Source organism: Jaculus jaculus, chromosome 9 (assembly GCF_020740685.1).
Source record: "Jaculus jaculus isolate mJacJac1 chromosome 9, mJacJac1.mat.Y.cur, whole genome shotgun sequence".
Lineage (NCBI taxonomy): Eukaryota > Metazoa > Chordata > Mammalia > Rodentia > Dipodidae > Jaculus > Jaculus jaculus.
In genome coordinates, this window is record NC_059110.1 from 74,832,732 (window position 1) to 74,854,314 (window position 21,583).

At 41.9% G+C, this 21,583-nt stretch overlaps 1 protein-coding gene across 2 annotated transcripts in view; it reads right to left on the reverse strand.

Moving 5' to 3' along the window:
* The window catches only part of Lonrf1 (LON peptidase N-terminal domain and ring finger 1), a 37,016-nt gene extending 17,404 nt beyond the window's left edge, over nt 1-19,612 (reverse strand). For both annotated transcript variants that reach the window (XM_045159788.1, XM_045159787.1), the window contains exons 1-3: nt 18,889-19,612; nt 2,914-3,032; nt 978-1,100 (exon numbers count right to left, since the gene is read on the reverse strand). In XM_045159788.1, the coding sequence (XP_045015723.1) occupies nt 978-1,100; nt 2,914-3,032; nt 18,889-19,612 (966 nt within the window). The remainder of the gene's footprint in view (nt 1-977; nt 1,101-2,913; nt 3,033-18,888) is intronic.
* Between the last annotated feature and the right edge of the window lie 1,971 nt (nt 19,613-21,583).

Genomic DNA, 21,583 nt, shown 5'->3' on the forward strand with positions numbered 1-21,583 from the left:
TCTGCTGAGAGGCCAGGATCATTTACATCTGATGTTCACCCAGGTGCATCTTACAAAAAGCTAGACTCTTAGTGTAGCATGTTTTATGCACAGTGAGAATGTCATGCCTGGAACTCTATATTAAGGTAGATTTTCTCAAAGAATTTTTTTTTTCAAAGAGTTTTCTCTTTCTAGATACTTGGTTAGAGCTGAATACTCTTCTTCTTGTTCATATTAATAGCTGCTAACACACCACAAAACCAACTATGGAAAGTGATATATGGAATGCTGAGAAAGACAAGTTGAATGGGTAATATTATTAGTACCATGGAAAGCAAACAAAGTTTAGACATGAAATGAGAGGCAGGTCAATTAAGATTCCTGAGCAAGACATCATGAAAGTAATGTTTAAGTAGTACCGTCAGCTTGGCTCTAATCGAACAAGCTATACTTTGGTCCAAAATTCTTGGAACTGGAAGAATTTTCAATTTTCTTTTGAAATTCTGGAATATTTGCATATGCATACAGATAACTTGGGGATAGAATCCAAATATAAACATAAGAATATGTGGATATCTTGTACACATAATCTGAAGGTAATTTTATACAGTACTTTTTAGTATTCTTGTATTTGGACTATAACAAGTCACAAGAGGTCAGGTATGAATTTTCCACTTGCAGTTATGACATCAAAGCTCCCAAAGTTTCAGATTTTGGAGCATATCAGATTTTAGATTTTCAAATGGTGATGTCCATCCTGAATTATGGAACATCTACATTAACTGAGAAAACTACTACATTGAAATATTTGTGAAGGAAAAGTCTTAGATTCATCAGGAACCCAACATGAGAACCTAATAAAACAAAGTTGCTTTTCAAATTGCTCCTCAGTTAAACTTATCCACTTCTGAATTCTTAGTCTAACTTCTAATTAGTAATTTTTTTTCCAAAGCCTGGGTCTCAATCCTGCCTTCATTGACTGTTGGGAAACTGATTACCTTCTCTACTTGTAGCTTTGCAGGTGCAAAATCTTCATCCAGAGCCAAGCACTGAAGAAAGAGTTGTAAGGCGTCACTTAAAAAACCAGCATCCTGGAGTACTTTCCCTTTCCTGAAGTAGACCTTCAACAGAAGCACACATACAAGATGTCTATGTGGAGAACTGTTTGATAAAACAGTACTCAGAAATGCTGACGCTACTCTGGAGAAGCACAAAGGGGAAACCGAGACCCTAACGTTACCAAAGTTTATAGATTAGAGCTCATCAAAACCCAAAATGCATGTTCCTTCACTTTTAAGAAATTATTGGCTTAAAGATTAATGATATCATAACCACTGTCTGAGAAATAGGAGAAATAATATGCAAAAAACTATTGATTTTAAGATGCATCAAGATTAAAAAGCAGGTTACAAAAATCATTCCCCTTAGATTACTACCTTTCAGTTACTAAGGACATACCTTTCTCCTTAATAAGAAAGTACTTAAAGACATTGACACTTTCTCAGAAATCCTCTTCATTTTGTTTTTTAACCCTCATGAAATGAGTTCAAGTTTTATGACAAAATCCTAATAATGGCCATAAAGCAAGGACTAGACTTGTGGATTGCTCCAACAGCAAAGTGCCAACTGGGAGATAACCTTCAGAAGCACCTATGTGATGAGAATGAGGAGGCCTTAACTTGCACAGAACCATACTATAAAGTAGCACCAAGGAGGCTGATGAATGTTCTAGGTAAATGGTTTAGTCACTATTTAATTGCTGGAGAAATTCCCATTTCTAATTACACCAGTAAAATACTTCCCTTTTGAAGTCTTAAAGCTATCAATACCAATGATACTATGGTACCACTCACAGTGTCTTACTTATTCTTAATATACATTTGCTTTGTAACTAACTAGTCATGCTACCAAGGGATTTGTGTCATTCTCCTCACTGTCATATGCTTAGCACATTCTTACTGTACTGTCCTCAAAGACAAAATTTTGAATGGAGGAAGAAAAGTCACATAGAAGATAACTTCTAGGGCTGAAGAGATAGTTTAGTGGTTAAGGTGAGAAGACTATGAAGACTAAGGACCCAGGTTTGATTCTCCAGTACCCACATAAGCCAGATACACAAGGTGGTGCATGTGTCTGGAGTTCAATGTAGTGGTTAGAGGTCCTGGCATGCCCATTCACCCTCTCCATCTGCCTCTCTCTCTAATAAATAAATAAAAATAGAGTTTGTTTTTAAAGATAACTTCTAGCTTATGGAATAGATAGGAGAGATGAAATGATTTGCCTTCACAATTTGATAAGGAGAACCACTAAACTGATTACATGTTATATACATCCCTCAAGTCTTTTAAAACCCACAAAGGTAATATGACCAAATTTCAATATGTTCATTTATTAAAGTTCTCCAAAAATAAACATAAAAATAAAAACCACCAAAGCATTCTGGATATGGTGGCTCATACTTTTAATACCGGCACTCAGAAGGCTGAGACAGGAGGATGGCTGTGAGTTTGAGGCCAGCCTGGGCTGGAGTGAGACCCTATCTCAAAAAAAAAAAAATAGACATGGCAACCTTCTGTATAAATTTACTGCCCAAACACCTCATTGCTATTTATAATGCCTCAAACAATTTTCCAGTCTCAAACTTTCTTCAGTGAGATCATTTGAATATATTCTCATAATAGATCAGTTTGTATTTCTTGGTAAAAATTTTTGTGTATTTTTCTGTGCCATGAATCATTTCTTTACTTATGAACCAAAGTTGTCTTATAATTATTTTTTTCAGGTATTTCAATGAAAACACTGTCATTATACTTCTAGAAAGCTACATATTTCATTTGGAGCTAGTTATCCATTTTGCTAAAACTTATACCCATAACTGAAGTCTCCTATAGGTGATACTTTAAAATTTATGCAAATGGAACACAGCAATTTTACCTCAGGCCAGTTTGGAAGTTGAAAGAGAACTGCATTTAGATCTTCCATGGCTGCTTTAAATTCTTGGAGACCAGCATAGGATTCCGCTCTATAAATTTTTAGAGTCAGGTCACTAGGCTCTGAAATACATATTTCACAAGAATATGACTATTTTAGAACTATTACTGTACAATCCACAAAATATTATCAAACTAAGAAATGACTTGCAATTCCAGAGTCAGTAACTACCAAATAAAAGTTTACAAAGCAGGTACAGTTCTGGTATAACACATTCTATATGTCAAAACTTACAAAGAAGGTTTATCAAGTGCTAAGATTATTTTAGTTGAAGGAATTATTGTTTTTATATGAAAAACTACTAAGAAAACCATTTCAAGAAAGTAGTCTTGAGCTGGGTGTTGTGGTGCATATCTTTAACTCCAGCACTTGGGAGGCAAAGGTAGGAGGATCCCTGTGAGTTCAAGGCCACCCTGAGACTACATAGTAAATTCCAAGTCAGACTGAATACTACCTTGAAAAAACAATAAGAAAAAAAAAAGTAGTCTATAAAGATTTTAAGGTCTTATGTCTTACATGATTAGAAAACTTGCTGTTTTTAAAGTTAACTCTTGTGTTTATACCCTAATTTCTAAATCCCTATTTATAAAACATGACACCCCTCCACACACACACACACACACACACTGCAAAGAGAAGTTCCACCGTGGTAGGAGAATGAGCAAGACTTCCTGTGAGCAGACAGTGATACTGATTCTAGTGAAAAGGACTAATCAGAGTTAACTTCTACAGGGTCCAAATTCTACTTCTTATATTACCAAGAATTGTACTGGACCATCTCAAAACATGTTTCACTTCAAACACTCTTCAAAAAAAGATCTTATTGTTACAGGTATGTTTAAAATGCCATTAAGAATTTCAAATGCTTAGCTGGTTCACTTGTTACTATAATCAATTATTACAATTGTACAATCTTGAACTGAAGCTTAAGAAAAATGATTTAAGTATGTTTACAAAGAGGTTCACTTGAATCTTCAAAAAATTAGTAAATTTGGGCTGGAGGGATGGCTTAGGGTTAAGGGGGGTGCCTGCAAAGCCAAAGGACCTAGGTTTGATGCCCCAGGACCCACATTAGCCAGATGCACTAGGGGGCGCACCCATCTGGAGTTTGTTTGTAGTGCCTGGAGGCCCTGGCATGCCCATTCATTCTCTCTTTCCCTCCTTCCCTCTTTTCTCTGTCAAATAATAATAAAAAAAATTAATACATTTGCGTATGTATGTGTGAGTCCACACACACCAGGACCTCTTGCTATGCACAGGAATGCCAGACACTTGAGCGCCACTGTGTGTCTGGCTGACGTGGTGGCTTAGGACCTGAATCTTGGCCATCAGTCTATAGCAAACACCTTTAACTGATGAGCAATCTTCCTGGCCCCATTTTATTTTTGAATCCTCTTTTAAAATTACTCATTTTGAAGCCTTCAAACACTTAAGTTTATAGAAAATTCATTGTGAAAAGGGCACAATAAGCCTTAATGACTCTAAAAATTACATGTCCTAGAACTCAACAGTTCCTTAGTTTACTCTAGTTTTTAAATGATTGATAAAACTCTTACTTTAACAAGTACTTTCCCTTTCTAGGTTCTTGAGAACTGTAATTATATTGTTCTCTCAATTTTATACCAATGAACAAAATTAAAGACTGAAGTGAATATTTCACGAGACTATCTTACTTCCTAAATAAAAGGACATGACTAGACTACTGTTTCTTAAAGCAATATAATTCAGTCATTATCTCTGAACAAAAATGAGCAGAAACGAAAAGCTCAATGATTAATCAACCAACAATCCCGCAGTTCCTCACAAGTAGTTTGATCTTGTAAGGTTCAAAACTGCCTTATATCACGCCCATCTTTTAGCTTACAACCTAAGGAAAAGTTCATGCGACTGTGAAACCATACCAACTTGGGAGTTTACAGCAGAAACACAAAGCTCATTCCATTCTTAGACTCCTTACTGAGCTTTTCATTGTAACAGCAAGTTCTCTCTTCCTTCCATGTCACAAAAGGTCCAATCAGAACTGCTCAATGTTTCTATTTGATTGTGAGATGCTCCTACACACAGGTTCATGTGTAACCACTTGGTCTCTAGCTGGTGGCAGTGCCTGGTAGATGTTGGAACACAGGGGCTGAGTCAGAGGTGTTTGGTACCATAGAATGAGTAGCTGCCTACCACCAACCACCACAGAGTCACTCCTCTGCCATTTCCCCCCTGCCAGGATAGACAATCTCAAAATTAATCCTTCCTCCCTGAAGGTGCTTTGGTCACAGTGACAAAGAAGTAACTAACATGCTGCCATTTCACCTGAGCCTTGGCTGCTCAGACATTTTCATGAAGCTCTGAAACAAGATCTTTGAAAACACCTAACCCACAAGTTAATGGATGTTGATTATCCTGATCTGATAACTAAAAATTGTATGCATGTATCCAAAGATTATAATGTACCCCTATTAATAAAAATAAAATATTAAAAAATTCCCAACATTCTGATCAAAGTGGAAACTGTGTCCTGTCTCTATACAGAAATATTCAGGCTGTGGGTCAGCTAGAGTTGCTAACATACAGGATAGGAAACCTGAGGCCCAGACAACAGGGATGGAAGGGCTTGGGAGGAGGGTAAAGGGAGGATGGGGGAGAAAAAAAAACTAAACCCCAAATGCACTAGTACCATAGAAACCTTTCTCCTTGAAGGCAGACTAAAAGATTTAACCCTCAACAGAAGTATAGGTGGAACACCTAAAAAGAAGTACCGTGGAGTGGGTGGGATGAAACCTAACCTTAAAAGTTTTTGACTCTGGCCTATAACTTCCAGTACCAGAAACAGGTTGCTACATGCACTGAGCTGTTGGTTGGAGAGACCTACAAGAACCCCAAAATAAGACAGGCTACTGTCAAAGCACCTGATTACCCGCCTGAGGTGAAAGGTAAGACCCTATTGCTGAAGACACGATATGCTGCCAACACAGATCACAGAGAGACCTGTAACCTAGAACCAGCCCCCAGACAGTTAGCGCATGTAATGCTGGAACGTGCTACATGAGCTACTAGGAGACAGGAGTCTAAGCCATTCAGAAGCAACCAGCCTGACAAGAAGTACACAGCAGTGCAGTAATGACACTCAGCCTCGGTGGGTAATCAACAGCTTTCTGATTGGTTAAGAGATCTGCTCAGTGGAAAGGAGCCCATATCTAGAACTAGGAACCAGGTCAGAATCCTATAGAGAAAAAACGATTGTGCACTCCAATGTCAAGCTCCCACCAATCTTTGCCTAAAAGAGCTGCTACATCCATCAAACTCTCCCTAAATTAATAACGCTTATCCCATTTAACCTATGCTGACTTATGGTGACTCTCCATTGGAGAATCTGTTTTTCTTTTTCAGAAGGTAGCGAGACCAGAGGACATAAACCATCCCTCACATTTCAGACAAGGTCAAGGGGAAAGTACAGAGAAGGAGAGAAATAGCCCTAAAAGGTTAGTCCATGTCAGTAATGGAAGAGGGGTTAAGAGAAGAGGTATATCCCAAGATAGGGAAAAAAAATGCCAGATTTAAAAACTCTGTCTAAACTCTTTGTAGATCAATGTTAATGTAATAATTATATTGAATGACTATCAAAAAATAGCAGTTTCATCAATAGGCTCACATTTTCAACACTCTGTAAGATCAGATCCACCCCACTTGCTTACTTCAAATTTTTTATTCTAAAAAGGAGGCAACTATACTATTTCAGGTCCTCTCAATAATCAAGCACAGAGTATGTTTGCTGTCCACATACTTCAAGAAAGGCAACTACACACAGAATCCACCCTGGCTGCGTCATCAGCTCTAGTCTGAAGGACAACAAATACATACTGCTCGCTCTCGCCCTGACCTTGGAGCCACTGCAGTGAACATCCCTGCCCATGTCACAAGGGAGCATCCTCAGCCTGTGCAGGTACCTATGATACCTAGCAAGCTCCTGGCATATTACACACTTTGCTCAAAGTGAAGAAACAGGATTGCTTGATTTGGGCTAATCATACTGAGATGCTTAAAGTTGTAGTGGCACATGCCTATAATCCTAGCACTGAGGAGGCTGAAGTTAAAGGAGTATGGGTGTAAGGCCAGCCAGGGCTATATGAAGAGTTCAAAGCCTGCCTCGGCTACACAGTAAGAGACCCAGTCTAAAAAACAAACTTCCGAAAACACAACTGTGGCTCCACCCCTCCGATCTGATCTAGTTTTAGGTCATGACTTAACTATTTACTTCCTCATCTTTATCTTCAGCCTTGAATTTTCACCCTAACTTCAGAATCAAATCCAACCACCTGCCACAATTTCCTCAAACTGAACATGTTCTCTTCCAGGAAGTACTTTCATTACATCCTTAGTGACACCACTGACTCCCCATATCCAAATCACTCTTAGCTTTGTCTTTCTTCATTTCCGCTTGGTACTATCTCAAGCCTTCTCTGCTCTCCAGTTTTGCCCTACATGCTCATCATCTGCAATATTTCCATTAAGTACAGCAAACAAGCTCCTTTCCTCCTGCCCCCACAGCCTTACTTCCTATCAGTATCTACCTCCCACTTCCGTTCCCAATAGCAGCAAACTACACCATCTGCTCTGGGGGCCTCCTTCCTTTGCTCATGGGCCTTCTCCCTTGTCCTACCATTTTTACTCAGTCCTCCATTTTTCTACCCAAAGTGACTAAGTTTACTCATCTCCTCCCAAGATGCTTTCATTTAGGTCTACCTTGACACAAAGTATCATTAGGATCAACAGTGTGGGCTTGCGGTCTGTTGTCTGGCTTCATTTTCTAGCCCCTTCACTTACTGTGATCTTGGTCAAGTGACATATCATCCTTTACTTCACTTAGCTCTGAGAAATTTTTGAAACGTATTTTTGAGGATCCAGCACTGTAATGGAACATTCCCGTAATCCCAGCTACTAGAGAGGTAGAAACAGGAGATCACAAAAGCAAGGCCTGCCTGTGTACCTTAGCAAGATCTTCTTAAAATAAAATGTGAAAAAAAGCGCTGGGGATACAGCTCAGTGGTAGAGCACTTGTCTATCAGACATAAGAACTTAGACTCAATCCCTATTAATACACATGCACACGTTAAACGATAACACCACTTACCATGTACTATTCCAAATGACTTACAATCTTCAAAACACTCTGATGTGCCTCTAGTATTGTTCACAGCCCAGGCTGGTGACAGATTGAAGATTCTACCTGAAGTTCTTGCTTTTCACTGTACTCTGTTAATAACAGTGTTTTCCTCCCATGCTTACTCAAGAACCAAGTTCTTAGCATAGGGCTTGGTCCATCAAAGGTCCCTATGTTTGCTATTATATGGTATTATATATCACTGGGTGTGCGTAGCATTTTAGAGCAGTTTTACAGTGTAATTTTGGAATCTATTTTTTTGTACTTCCTCCATTATTTCCATCCTTGTGTCCTTAGATCCTGCTCTGACAGTTTCCTCAACTAGGTGATACATTAAATCCTGACCTCTTAAAACGCTTCATTTGTGCTCTCATTTTCAGGGGGAGGGAGATGGAAAGTTTGAGGTCAGCATGGAGTATATAGTGAGTTTAAGGCCAGCCTGGATAACACAGTGAGACCCTGCCTCAAAAACAAACAAAAAAGCTAACATTGAAAACCATCTTCTTCCCATCACAAAACCAGCTACTGTTGGTGCTGCCAAAAGACAAAAATGGGGCTTGAGATCATGGCTCAGTGGATAAAGCACTTGCCACAAAAGCATGAGGACCCGAGTTCAGATCTCCAGCCGATGTAAATGCCTGGTGTATATAATCCTAGCATTCAAGAGGCACAGATGGGATCCCTGAGGCAAGCTGGCCAGCCAGACTAGTCAAATAGTAAAGTCTGAATTTGAGAGAGCCCACTTTAACGAGTAAGGTGGCGAGCAATCAAGGATGACACCAGGATCAACCTCTGGCCTCCACATGCACACATGTGCACACACACATCATGCTCCACAGAAGCATAAAAAAGACAAAACTGGGGTATATTAGATACAACCTTTCAGCCAGGGGTAGAAAAGGGACAAACAAGGTAAGATGGGGGCAGGAGTGGAGGCAGATGGCAGTCTTTGGGCAGCCTTGAAATTAGTGACAGTAGACTTCCTCTTCTGCCTGTCCCATTAGCAAATACAAAAGAACTGTGGATCATGTGATTCCATCATCACAGGAAATTCAGACTATTCTCCTCCCCCAAAATTATTAGACAAGTAGGACCAAGACAGTTGTTACAAGGTGGAACTTTAGGTAAGAACACATGGACCAGCCAGAACTTTCCCATCAGCTTTATCACTTAATCACATAGTCATATATTTAACCAGTCTTCAAGTTGCCAGTGGTACTCAGATAGACCACCACAGCGGCAAATCAGGCAGAATTCTCATTCATACCAGCAGATAGACATCACAGCCATGAACTGACCATGTGCACGCTGGATACAAGTCTATCATCACAAGAAGGTGGGAATGATTCCTCCTATGAAGACAGGAGTTCCTGATGGTTGGAGCCATGACATGACAACAGTAGAGATAATAATAGAGATGGACAATGGCAGTCATATAACTTTTAGGCCTTGTTGACTAAATGGGTCTAGAAATATTCTTTTTAACTACAGAGAAGCTTTACTATACCATGTTTCTTCATTTTTAAAATATTTTATTCGTTTATTTACTTTAGAGAGAGAGAGAGGCAGGTAAAGAGAGACAATGGGCATACCAGGGCCTCTAGCCACTGCAAAATAACTCCAGATGCATGTACCACCTTGCACATCTAGCTTATGTGGATTCTGAGGAGTTGAACTTGGATCCTTAGGCTTCACAGGCAAGTGCCTTCACTGCTAAGCCATCATTCCCGCCCCATGTTTCCTTGTAATTAAAAAAAAAGCTACAATATTATATAAAAATGAGAATTCTGGTTCTAGTTTTATTTATATTCACCTAAGGGTTTTATGAAAAATAAAGTTCCACAATTCTTTATCATTTCAGACAGTTTAAGAAGGGAAGTTATATAGACTGGTTATAGTATAAGTATTTTAATTGTTATAGGTTTTCTTAACATATATATTTTAAATTTTTTTATTTTTATTTATTTATTTGAGAGTGAAGAGAGAGAAAGAGGCAGAGAGAGCAGGGGGAGGGAGGGAGAGGGAGAGAGAATGGGTACACCAGGGCCTCCAGCCACTGCAAACAAACTCCAGACACATGCACCCCCTTGTGCATCTGCATCTGGCTAATGTGGGTCCTGGGGAATCAAACCGGGGTCCTTAGGCTTCACAGGCAAGCACTTAACTGCTAAGCCATCTCTCCAGCCCCATTAATATATATTTTTAGATATTTTATTTATTTGAGAGAAAGGAAGAGGCAGAGAGAGAGAGCGAGAATGGGTGTGCCAGAGCCTCCAACCACTGCAAACAAACTCCAGACGCATGCACTCTTTTGTGCATCTGGCTTACGTGGGTCCTGGGGAATCAAACCAGGGTCCTTGGGCTTCACAGACAAATGCTTTAACCACTAAGCCATTTCCCCAGCCCAACTGTTATCCTTTTGTAAGAAATTTCTTAATGTATTCATTCTGGTATTAAAAACACCCAAGTTGATAGTCTTAAATGGCTACCTGTACTTTGTTAATAAACTAAAAAGTACAATTTTTCAGTGATTTGCTTTAACAACATTTAGAGAAAGCTAACGGGTTATATTTGGGGAGAAATCATATTGCTTAACTCAAAGGATTAAAACTTTAAAATCTGTTATAATGACTAGTCACCCAAGAAGTTAGCTATCTCTACATGTACATTTTTACATTAAAATTTTAAGTGTTGATAAAAGTTTCCTTTTCCACAGGGAGTAAAAATGTCAGTGTAGTCGTAAAAATTAGAAAATGTCTTACCTATTCATGAAACCTTCATATGCTATCTCTATCAAACTTAAATTTTAAAATTCTTTTATCGAGACAGGGTCTCACTTTAGCACAGGCTCACATGGAACTCACTCTGTAGCCCAAGATGGACTTAAACTCACTGTGATCCCCTAATCTCAGCCTCTTGAGTGGTGGGATTAAAGGTGTATACCATCATACACATCTTGTAAGTTTTAACATTTTTAAAATACTCTGGACATGTGTATCAGGGCACATTTTATTACTGAGGCATACAGGCTGCTGTTTTTGTGTGTGAACACTATAAAGAATCTTACTTTCTGATTTTTAAAAATCAGCTTAACAAAACTTTATATGTATAAAGATACTGTTTCTCTTTCATTGCAGAATTCTTTATACAAATTAATTCCTTGGAAAATTTGCAACCTTTTTAATACTAAAAGAAAGGACAAAATTACCTCAAAGATCTAACTGGCTTATATTTAAGATTAGACAATATGTAATTCTGTGATCTGATGAGCCAAGCAGTTTGATTTTACCACAAGAAAAGGTTCTATAAGCACAGCAGGACAAAAATCAGCTGGTTGCTTCACACTTACTTTCCTTGCAGGGCCAAAGCACAGGGAATTTCCTCACTCCAGAACCTTGTTTTTGGAAAAGCTGGGCCCTCCAAAGGTATGACTACCTGGCACTCAGCACAAGGGGTTCCATTTCTGGTTTGGCCTGGTCTTTTAGGGATATTGGGCCAAACCAATGGCCTTCCTCTAAATTCATTTTACACTATATAACCACTGCATTTTTTTCCTCTTATGTGTAGGTAACAGTTGTAATGTATGGTTTCATGAAATAGCATATATTGTTTTTAACCTGCATTTTCTCAATTAAATACGAGTTCTTATGATTTTATATCAGCAAGAATGAGTATCTAATGGTGGTCCTTCAAGATGCAATACACCCTTTGTCATTCCACTTAGGTGGGCCTAGTAAGAACACTATGTTTCCAATAAAATTGTTCAAATTCCTTTGGATACATTCCCATCTTTATAAAATGCATGATGATTACTATAAAGTCTCTGATTCTGTATGTGCATAAATAACCTGTTATTATCCGTTCTCTCTCTCTCTCACTTTTCTTTTTTTTTCGAGGTAGGGTCTCACTCTGGCCTAGCTAACCTGGAATTAATTATTTAGTCTCAGGGTGGCCTTGAATTCATGGTGATCCTCCTACCTCTGCCTCCTGAGTGCAGGGATTAAAGGTGTGCACCACCACGACCAGCTTTATTGCCTAAGAACAGCTTTATTTACTTCCAAGGAGAAAAAAGGAGATGGAGACAGAGACAGAGAGAGAATGAGAATACAAGAATGAATGGCCATGCCAGGGACTCTTGCCACTGCAAACAGACTCCAGACACATGTGCCACTTTGTGCATCTAGCTTTCTATGTGTACTGGGGAACTGAACCCGAGCCTTCAGGATTTGCAGACAAGTACCTTTTACCACTGAGCAATCTTTCTAGTCCCCTCGACTGCCTTTTAAATAATCAGAATTAAGGTATAAGATGTCAAATGATGTTACAATGATTAAAAGTGTTTAAGGTTTGCCAGTCATAGTGGCACACGCCTTTAATCCCAGCCCTTGGGAGGCAGAGGTAGGTGGATCGCCTTGAGTTCGAGGCCACCCTGAGATTACATAGTGAATTCCAGGTCAGCCTGGGCTAGAATGAGACCCTACCTTGAAAAATAAAACAACAACAACAAAAAATGTTCAAGGATAGTAATTTGCCATAAACTCTGGATTCAAAGATTGGGATTCAGATTCCCTTTCAACAGTTTAGCGTTTTGGAATCTCAGTCTCGTCATCTATAAAACTCTCATTTATAAAATAGGAAAACTGTTGTTAGGACTAACAAAATAAGGCACATGAACAGTTAACATAAGGTCTGGCACACAGTGTTCATAGTACTTGTTGAGAAGATTACAACTATTTCAGAACCAGATTAAAAAATAACTTTTTCTTTTGCATGTGTTATGTGCAGAGTACGTGTGATATGTGTGCATAATGTATGCACTTCAGTGTGCAGGTGAGCATACCCCATGTGCACAAAGGAGGCCAGGAAGAATACCAGTGTCTATTCTATTGCTCTTCCATGTCATTTCCCTGAGATGCAGTCTCTCACTAAATCTGGAGCTGTCACCAGAGAGACCAGGTGATTGTCCAGTCTCTGCTCCCCTCAGGCCTGCAGTTACAGGTGTGTGTGTGACTATGGCCAGCTGTTTAAGTGTGTGCTGGGGAATCAAACTTAAGGCAAAACAGGCCCTCTCAAGCCCTCATGCTTGTGCAGAAAGTATTCATACCTACTGAGCCATCACCCCATTAGATTAACTCTAGAGACAGGCATAGAGTATGTTATACTTGTCATTTACCCACACAATAATAGACCAGATGAGAGCCATCTGTAGGGAGTAGTTCGGACTGGGCAGTACAGCAGACCACACTGGATCAAGGAAAGTCAAAGTAAAAAATGCACAGAAGATATTTTTAAATTTTGCATATAAGAGTGCTTTGAAACAATTCATCTTCTATAACAAAAGACATCTACAATTTTAAAAAATACCTTTGGAATAAAATACACAAATTTATCTAAAATGCTCATATTGTCAACTAAGCAGAAAAATGATTCTGAATAAACAAGAAATTATTGGACAAGTAAATAGAAACCCAAGATAACCAAGTTTACGTATATTCTGTATGCTCTGATGAATAGAAGACAAATACAAAATACAAAAATTCCTCTCATTTAAAACAGAACACCTCATAGCTACTTACATGACTAATGTTTTTCTATCTTCTACATCAAAAGACTATTATAACCAGTTTTATTAGTAATCAGTGGGCACTGTGAAGATTACCAAGTGCCTTATTAATTAAATAAATGAATAGGACAAACTTCATATAGGCTCAGTTCACTAGAATTCAAGAAACTGTTTTTTGAACGTTTCAATAAATAACAATTTGTCAGATTTTAAAAAACAAAAAAAATCTCTAATCAGAGGAACTTTACTTTGTTTTGCTCATTTCTATATTCCAGGGCCTAAAACAATGCATGGCACATCAGAATGTACCAGATGCTCATAAATACTTGTTGAATGAATAGTAAAAATGGTTAAGATTCATTTCTTTATTATTTTCATTCATTTTTAAAAGTTTTTTTTTGAGGTAGGGTTTCACTCTAGCCCAGGTTGACCTGAGTTAAGGTTTATTTTTCTTATGCCCATTTCCAAATCTATTTCCTGTTCTGAGGTAAGTCACCTGTTTCTATACTTTAGTTCTAACTTGTTTGCTAAATCACCTAGGGTCTGGGGAGATGGCCCAATGCATAAAGTATTTGCCCTTAAGCATGAGGGCTGGAGTTCAGATGCCAGCCTCCACCTCAATGCTGGGTGGGCAGGGCGGCCATCTGTTATCTCAGCAATAGGGAAGCAGAGATGGGAATCACTGGGGCAAGGTGGCCAGAAAAAGTCCCTGGCTCAGCAAATACAATGAGAGGGATGGGGGCAGATACTCCATATCCATTCTGTTCTGCACACGCACCCCCATGCACCCACACTACATACAAGTGTACACACACACACACACACACACACACACACGCTCCTAAAACTCTCAGACTTTTTTCAACCTGTGCATCAGAGATACTGACACTTTGCCTTATATCCCACATGGTCATTGTAGGCTTCTGCTGAGATGAACAAAGTGAAAATATTTGGTGAACTATAAATCACCACATAACTGACAGTTTTAGTCTTTTGCACAACAAGCACATAAATATTGATTAAATTCAAAGACACTTGTTCTAAACTGGATGAATTGTTGGATACTAAAAACCCTTCACACTGTCTTTAAATGTGTGCAATATTTTCAATGACTTGACTAATCTTTTTATAACAAAACTTTTATAGTGCTTACTTTTACTGATGTAACAGACTGCCATTAATTAACATGAATAAATTAGAATCCAACTTTAACCTTTACTTTGGTAATACAAATGCAGACGGAGTATGGAATAGGACTTAAAACTAAAAGGTTTATATTTCAATTTCAGCTAAAGCATATTTTTTCTTTTTTTGTTTTTTTAGGATTTTTATTTGTTCATTTATTTGCAAGCAGAGACAGACAGACAGAGAATGGGTGTGCCAGGGCCTGTAGCCCTTCAAACTCCAGACACAGGCACCATTTTGTGCATCTGGCTTTTCATGGGGACTAGGTAATAACCAGGGGGGTTAGGCTTTGCAGGCAAGTACCTTAACTGTTGAGCCATCTCTACAGCCCTTTTATTATTTTTAATATTTTTATTTGTTCATTTATTTGCAAGGAGAGAGACAGTAAATCATTTTCTATCACTCAACTTTCACATTTTAAAAATATTTGAATATTTTCTGTGAATTTACTGTGTGAGGTGCTTTTTACAAACATGTTATAGGCTTTCACTCACTTAATTCTCATAGTAACCCTTAGGAAATAGAGATAATGCTCACTTTTCAGATGAGGAAACCAAAATTCAGAGAGGTTAGGCCAGTAGGTGGAGGCTGCTCTGGTCTACGTGGTCTGCTCCCAACACACAGAGCTGTTACTCTGCCATAGTGCACCTCTAGCTCTAAGTAGCTTCAACTTCCTTCCTAGGATGATAGTTCTCCCCACATCTTTCTGTGACGATTCAAAGATACACAATATGTGAAAATACTGGGCAGCACTCAGGATTATGTAATTGGTATTAAAACCAAAATTTTCCAGTCTCAAATAATTTAAATAAAATGTCCTCCCTCTCATGACCTTATTTTTTAAAAAATCAGTTCAAAGTGTAAACTATGCTGTTCTGTTGTCTTCTTGGGGACAAAGGAGAACACAGGAAGGAGGCAAACCAGCATACGAACCCATTAAGAAAAAAAGGAAGACAGCTCTGCATGGCGGGATCAGTTCAGCAGACTGGAGTTTAAAGATTCAATGCAGAAAAGATTTTACATAATACCCTTGAATACTAAAAAGAAAGTTATGAAACAGCTGAGAGTTAATACCAAAAGATCAATGGATTAAATGTTATCTAAATATATTTCAATGCAACAGAACCTTATGTAATCTCAATGGAACTTCTGATTTTGGCAAATGTTTTCAAGCTTTCCTTTTCTGTTGACAGGGATAAGTTTGGATGTGTGGGGGCCAAGTGCAGACTACATTATTTTTTCTAGCTAATAATGCTTCACTACAAGAAACATATGAAAAAGGTAGCAAGGATCTTTTTCATTATTAACAATGATAGTGCCATAATAGCTCCAACTATACAATGCATTTCAAATGTACCTAGCCAACTTGGCAACTCCAAAGTTGACACTTGACAACTCTACAAACTTAAGATGCTGTCAACTAACATTTTTATTCATGACAACAAATTATGGAGTTTTGTTTGTTTTGTAGACAGAGGTCTTACTACAGGGCCTTGAACATGCTAGGCAAGCACACTCTTGCCCTAAGCTAAATATATTCCTCATATATATATATATATATATATATATATATATATATATATATATATATATGTTGTGTGTGTATATATACATATGTATATGTATATACATATGCATATATACACACACATATACATACACACACAAATAAGATATACAAATCTCATTACACCAGCACCTTTGGCTCTAAGATTTCTTCCCTTTTCCTTCACACTAAGAATTCCAAAGGGAAACAATATTATTTTCATTCCTGCTATTAACACATATTTTCAGACATGGAGATAATGATTTTTGAGAAACTACAAATGAGGAAAAAATAAGCTAAGGTGAAAAGCCAGAGAAAAGTTTTAGCCCCAGGAAAGTATGGACACATGGCTTTGTGGGCAGAATCTCAAGATACAATTAAAAATTAAAAATAAAAAGAAAGGCTGATCCTTTAGAGCCTTTTTTCTGCTAAAAATAGTATCTTCAACTCAAGTCCTAGTATCTCAATTAAAATATTGGTCATAGGGCTGGAGAGATGGCTTAGCGGTTAAGGTTTTTGCCTGCAAAGCCAAAGGATCCCGGTTCAATTCTCCAGGACCCATGTAAGCCAGAAGCACAAGGGGGTGCATGTGTCCAGAGTTACTTTGCAGTGGCTGGATGCCCTGGCGCGTCCATTCTCTCTCCCTCCCTCCCTTTTCCCTCTCTGTCTCTTTCTGACTCTCAAATAAAATATATTTTTAAAAAAATACTGTTCATAGATTGTTACGCTAGTTCTCAGGAAATATGCCTGCTTACTCTTCCTCCATAAACTTTCAGGGACCTAAATTCTTCAGAATCTTCTAAGAGATGATCAAATAACCACATCAGTAGAAGTTAACACTAAGCATTGCTTTTTAAGTTTCATTCTCTAAAACATACTACTAACAAATTAAAAACGAAACAAAACAAAAACCCCTTTCCTTCTAAGTGGACATTAACACTTCTGCTGGATAAACTATGAAAACAGAATGAACCCTGGGTCAAAATGCAGAAGCAGAGGGCCTAGGCTGCCTGGACAGGCAGTTAGTTACCTGGTGACTGTCACTGTGCTCTCCCAGCTCTAGTTCTCCATTGAGCTGAGACCACAAGCAGTTACAGGGTGGCGGGGAGAGCCAAGTCCAGCTTCCTCATCTTGCTTTACAAACCCAAACCTCTAGAGTCATTTTCACAATTCTAGATTCGAATTAGTTTTCTTCTGCTCTGGCTCTACCATTCTATTTTGCCACTGCCTACTCCTCGTAGATGTTGAAAGAATATTAAAAACTGTCCAGTGTATGTTTTGAAAGCTAAAGGTATTTAACTGAAGACACAAACACTTGTTCAGTATGAGTCAGAGGGGGGAAAAAAAAAACCCAAGATGACATTTTAGTTACGTAGTTTATAAATTTATCTTAGACCAGTACAAAATTTAGATGTCTATTTTCTCAATTATTCCCTTAATTTCATGGCAATAGGTAATAAAATATGCCTAACTCGAAGTTTATCAACAATGATACTGCTGACAATTTGGTCCTGCTAAATCCTTGTAAGAGGAGACTGGCTCGTGTGCTGTGGGATGTTTTAGCAACATCCCTGGAAGAGCCGCTAGATTTTTGCACCAACAGGCCCATACAAGGAAGGGGTGGCACCAAAGACATTGTTCTAGACTATGCCCCCTGAGAGGGGAGGTCAAATCTCCTCTAACAGAGAACTAAGGTCTCGAGGATGTAAAGAGGAACTCTTCATTTTACAAAGCTAGCCTAGGAGGACAAAGCTGCTGCTTCTTGTAGATGAACAAAAGACCTATCAAGCCTTTTCCCACACATGAATGATGATAAGTGCTGAGGGCTACCTCTAGACAAAAACTAGGTGCATTCCAAAGTCTACAATGGCTACCAGAAGCGGGATTTGAAATCGGCAGGTTGGAACTTCCAGGAGGGACCCGGAACTTTCAGGCACGACCTGACCACCCCCGACACCCCCTCCAGGGCAGGCGGCCGGCTTAGGCCTCCGGGTGCCGGGTGCCCACGCCGCGCTGCCGCCACGCCCACCGGACGTCACCCGTTACACAACGCCCACCCCCCCAGCTTATGCAATTCTGCCCTCCCGCGGCTTCCCAGGCCCGGGTGACTTTTGTGGGAGAGGAAGGTAAACGATGTCCGCCGCGCCGCGCCGCGCCGCGCCCCGCCTCTCCTCCCCCGCCCCGGCGGTGGATTCCCCGCGGCCGGCCGCCCCGAGCGACCAATGACCGGAGAGCGCGCGGCAGGAAGCCAGCGGCGGCCCGGGCTCGCCCCGCTCCCACCCGCCCCGCGCCCGGGCGGCCGAGGGAACCCCGCGCCCCTCCCCGCGCCGCGTCACTGGCGGCTCCCGGGCGATCCCCACGGTGACCGAAGCACCCCGGGGCGCCGCCCCGCCCGCCCGCACCCCGACACCGGAGGGAGGGAGGGAGGGAGGGAGGGAAGGTGGCGGGTCCGCGCCGCATCCCGCGCGTCACCTGCTCGCAGCGCCTCGCAGGCGGCGGCCAGGGCCTCCCGGTAACGCCCCTGGTGCAGCAGCTCCCCGAGCCGGCCGGCGGCGCGGGCCCGTTCGCGCTGACCCGGGAACCACTTCTCGGCCAGGTGGTTGAGCACGACGCTCGTTCTGAAGTCCGAGGCGGCCAGGGCGGCGGCCAGGGGCGGCGGCCGCGGGCCGGTCCCCTCGGCGTCGGCGCGGGCGGCAGCGGCGGCGGGCGGCAGCCGGTCCCGGCACAGGCGGCAGCGCGCGCGGAGCTCCCTGCGCAGGCAGCGGCGGCAGTAGCTGTGTCCGCAGGCCACGGTCACCGGCTCGCTGAGGAAGCCGCGGCAGCCCAGGCAGCTGAGGAGCCCGCCCGAGCCCGAACCCGCGCCCGCCGGCGCCGCGCTCCAGCCCAGCCCGTGGCGGAGCCGGTAGTTGAACACCAGGCAGTCGACCAGGGTGCCGAGGCACTCGGGCCTGACCGGGGCCCCGCGGCGCAGCGCCGCCGCGTACGCCTCCAGCGCTCCCTTCAGGTGACCGCCCAGCGCCAGCAGCTCGCCGCGGCGGAGCAGCAGCTCCCAGCGCTCCGACTCCGCCGCCGCCGCCGCCGCGCGCTCCTGCCCGCCGCCGCCGCCCACTTCCCAGAACCTGCTTCGGCCCCGCGGCCGGGGGGCCGTCTCCTGACTCCCTCCCGGGGAGCCCCTCGCCACGGCCGGAGAAGACATGGCCCGCGGAGGGCTGCTCCGCCGCCACCTCCCGCCGCCACGGTCCGGGAGCCTCCGGGGCGCGCGGATCCGCACGCGGCCGGCGAGCAGGGGGGCGTGGCGCGCGGACATGGCGGGGCGGCGCGCGCCCGGGAAGCCCAGGGGCGGGCCTGGGCGGGGCCTGGGCGGGGCGGGCCGGCTCCACTCTCCCGAGCCCCGCGCGCCGCCTGCGGCCCGGTTCCCAGGAGCCCGCCGAGCGCCCCGCCCCGCCCGCGCCGAGCCCCTCCTGGTTAGGGACGCGAGATCAGATGATCCCCCAGCAGGGATCTAATTGGCTTCTCTACGGAGAGGGCCTGGCTAGTTACTGAACAAAGCCCGCTGGAGCTCTCATCCTACGTCTCGGGGTTGCCCGCCCGGAGACACCGCCCACTGGCTGGGGCCAATTCCCAGCCACATACACCGCGGGCACTTTTCTGCCAGCGCCCACGTGGTGCCCCGGGGTTGGCACCTCGTCCACCTCCAGGCTGACCGGAGCACCCAGTTGTAGTGTCTGGGGTTGTCAGGTGGATTCTCCATGCCCAGGGTCCATAGAGACAAAGCACTGTGGGATGACTTCGTGACTCAAGTCTGGTGACAGCTTTAGACACAAAAATCCCACGTCCTGAAGCCACTCCCTCCAGCAGTGCAGTTTCCCGGTGTCGAGTTAGGGCTGACTTTGCTGATGAAAACTCATCAAAGTATAATGACATGTATGAAACTGCCATTAATGAAACCCATTACTTTGTATGCTAACTTGAAAAATGAATTTCAAAAACGTAATACACCAAAAACCATTAAACTGCACTTTAAATAGCTGGAAGGAAAAAAAAGAAAAACCTCATCACCTGGAGGGAGAAAGCCCCAAGTTCTTCACATACCCTTCAGGAGGCCCCAAACACTTAACCTGCAGTTGACTATTAGTTGCATCGGACATTTTTAAAGAGAAACCAGGGAAATGCCCAACCCACTGTACAAACCAGATCACAGCAACTCAAGGGGGTCTGCAGTTTTGCAGACAGAAGAAAAATAAAATGGGTTTATAATGGGTTACACTCCTTTTAAACATGACAGCAGTGAGTTTAATGCTCTCGACTGAAAATACTTACAGATTTGATTATAGGGTACAGGATTGTTAATGTAGGAAGTGATTTAGAACTTCTGGTTCTTTTTCAAATGGTTGGAAACAGCAAGGGAAAGTTATTTGTCTGAAATCACACAGCTAGTATTGGTTTTTGATGTTGTTTGTTTTTTAAGGTAGGGTCTCACTCTAGCCCAGGCTGACCTGGAATTCACTGTCATCTCAGGGTGGCTTTGAACTCAGTTATCCTCCTACCTCTGCCTCCCAACAGCTAGTGTTATATAGATGTTTTAAGATTCATTCCCCTACTATTCTGTCACCATGATAGTGTATTTAATGAAATATATTTCTTTGAAATACCTTACATGAAATTTTCTTTTAAAAGTCAAATTAAAAAATGTTAAGTGTAATGTCAACTTAATGCACTATTTGAAATCGGTTAACAATTGATAGCCCTGTTTACACAGATCAGGCAATGAATGATCAAAAAAAATTTTTTTTTTACTTATTTATTTGAGAGCGACAGACATAGAGAGAAAGACAGATGGAGGGAGAGAGAGAGAATGGGTGCGCCAGGGCTTCCAGCCTCTGCAAACGAACTCCAGACACTTGCGCCCCCTTGTGCATCTGGCTAACGTGGGACCTGGGGAACCGAGCCTCGAACCGGGGTCCTTAGGCTTCACAGGCAAGCGCTTAACCACTAAGCCATCTCTCCAGCCCGATCAAAAATGTTTTCATGTATATTTTTGCTACACAATGAGCAAATCATGTATTCTCAAATCGCAAAATAGAGCTCTTACCTCAAAGAGAATAAGAGTTTATTCTGGGACTGGAGAGATGGCTTATCGGTTAAGGTTCTTGCCTATGAAGCCTAA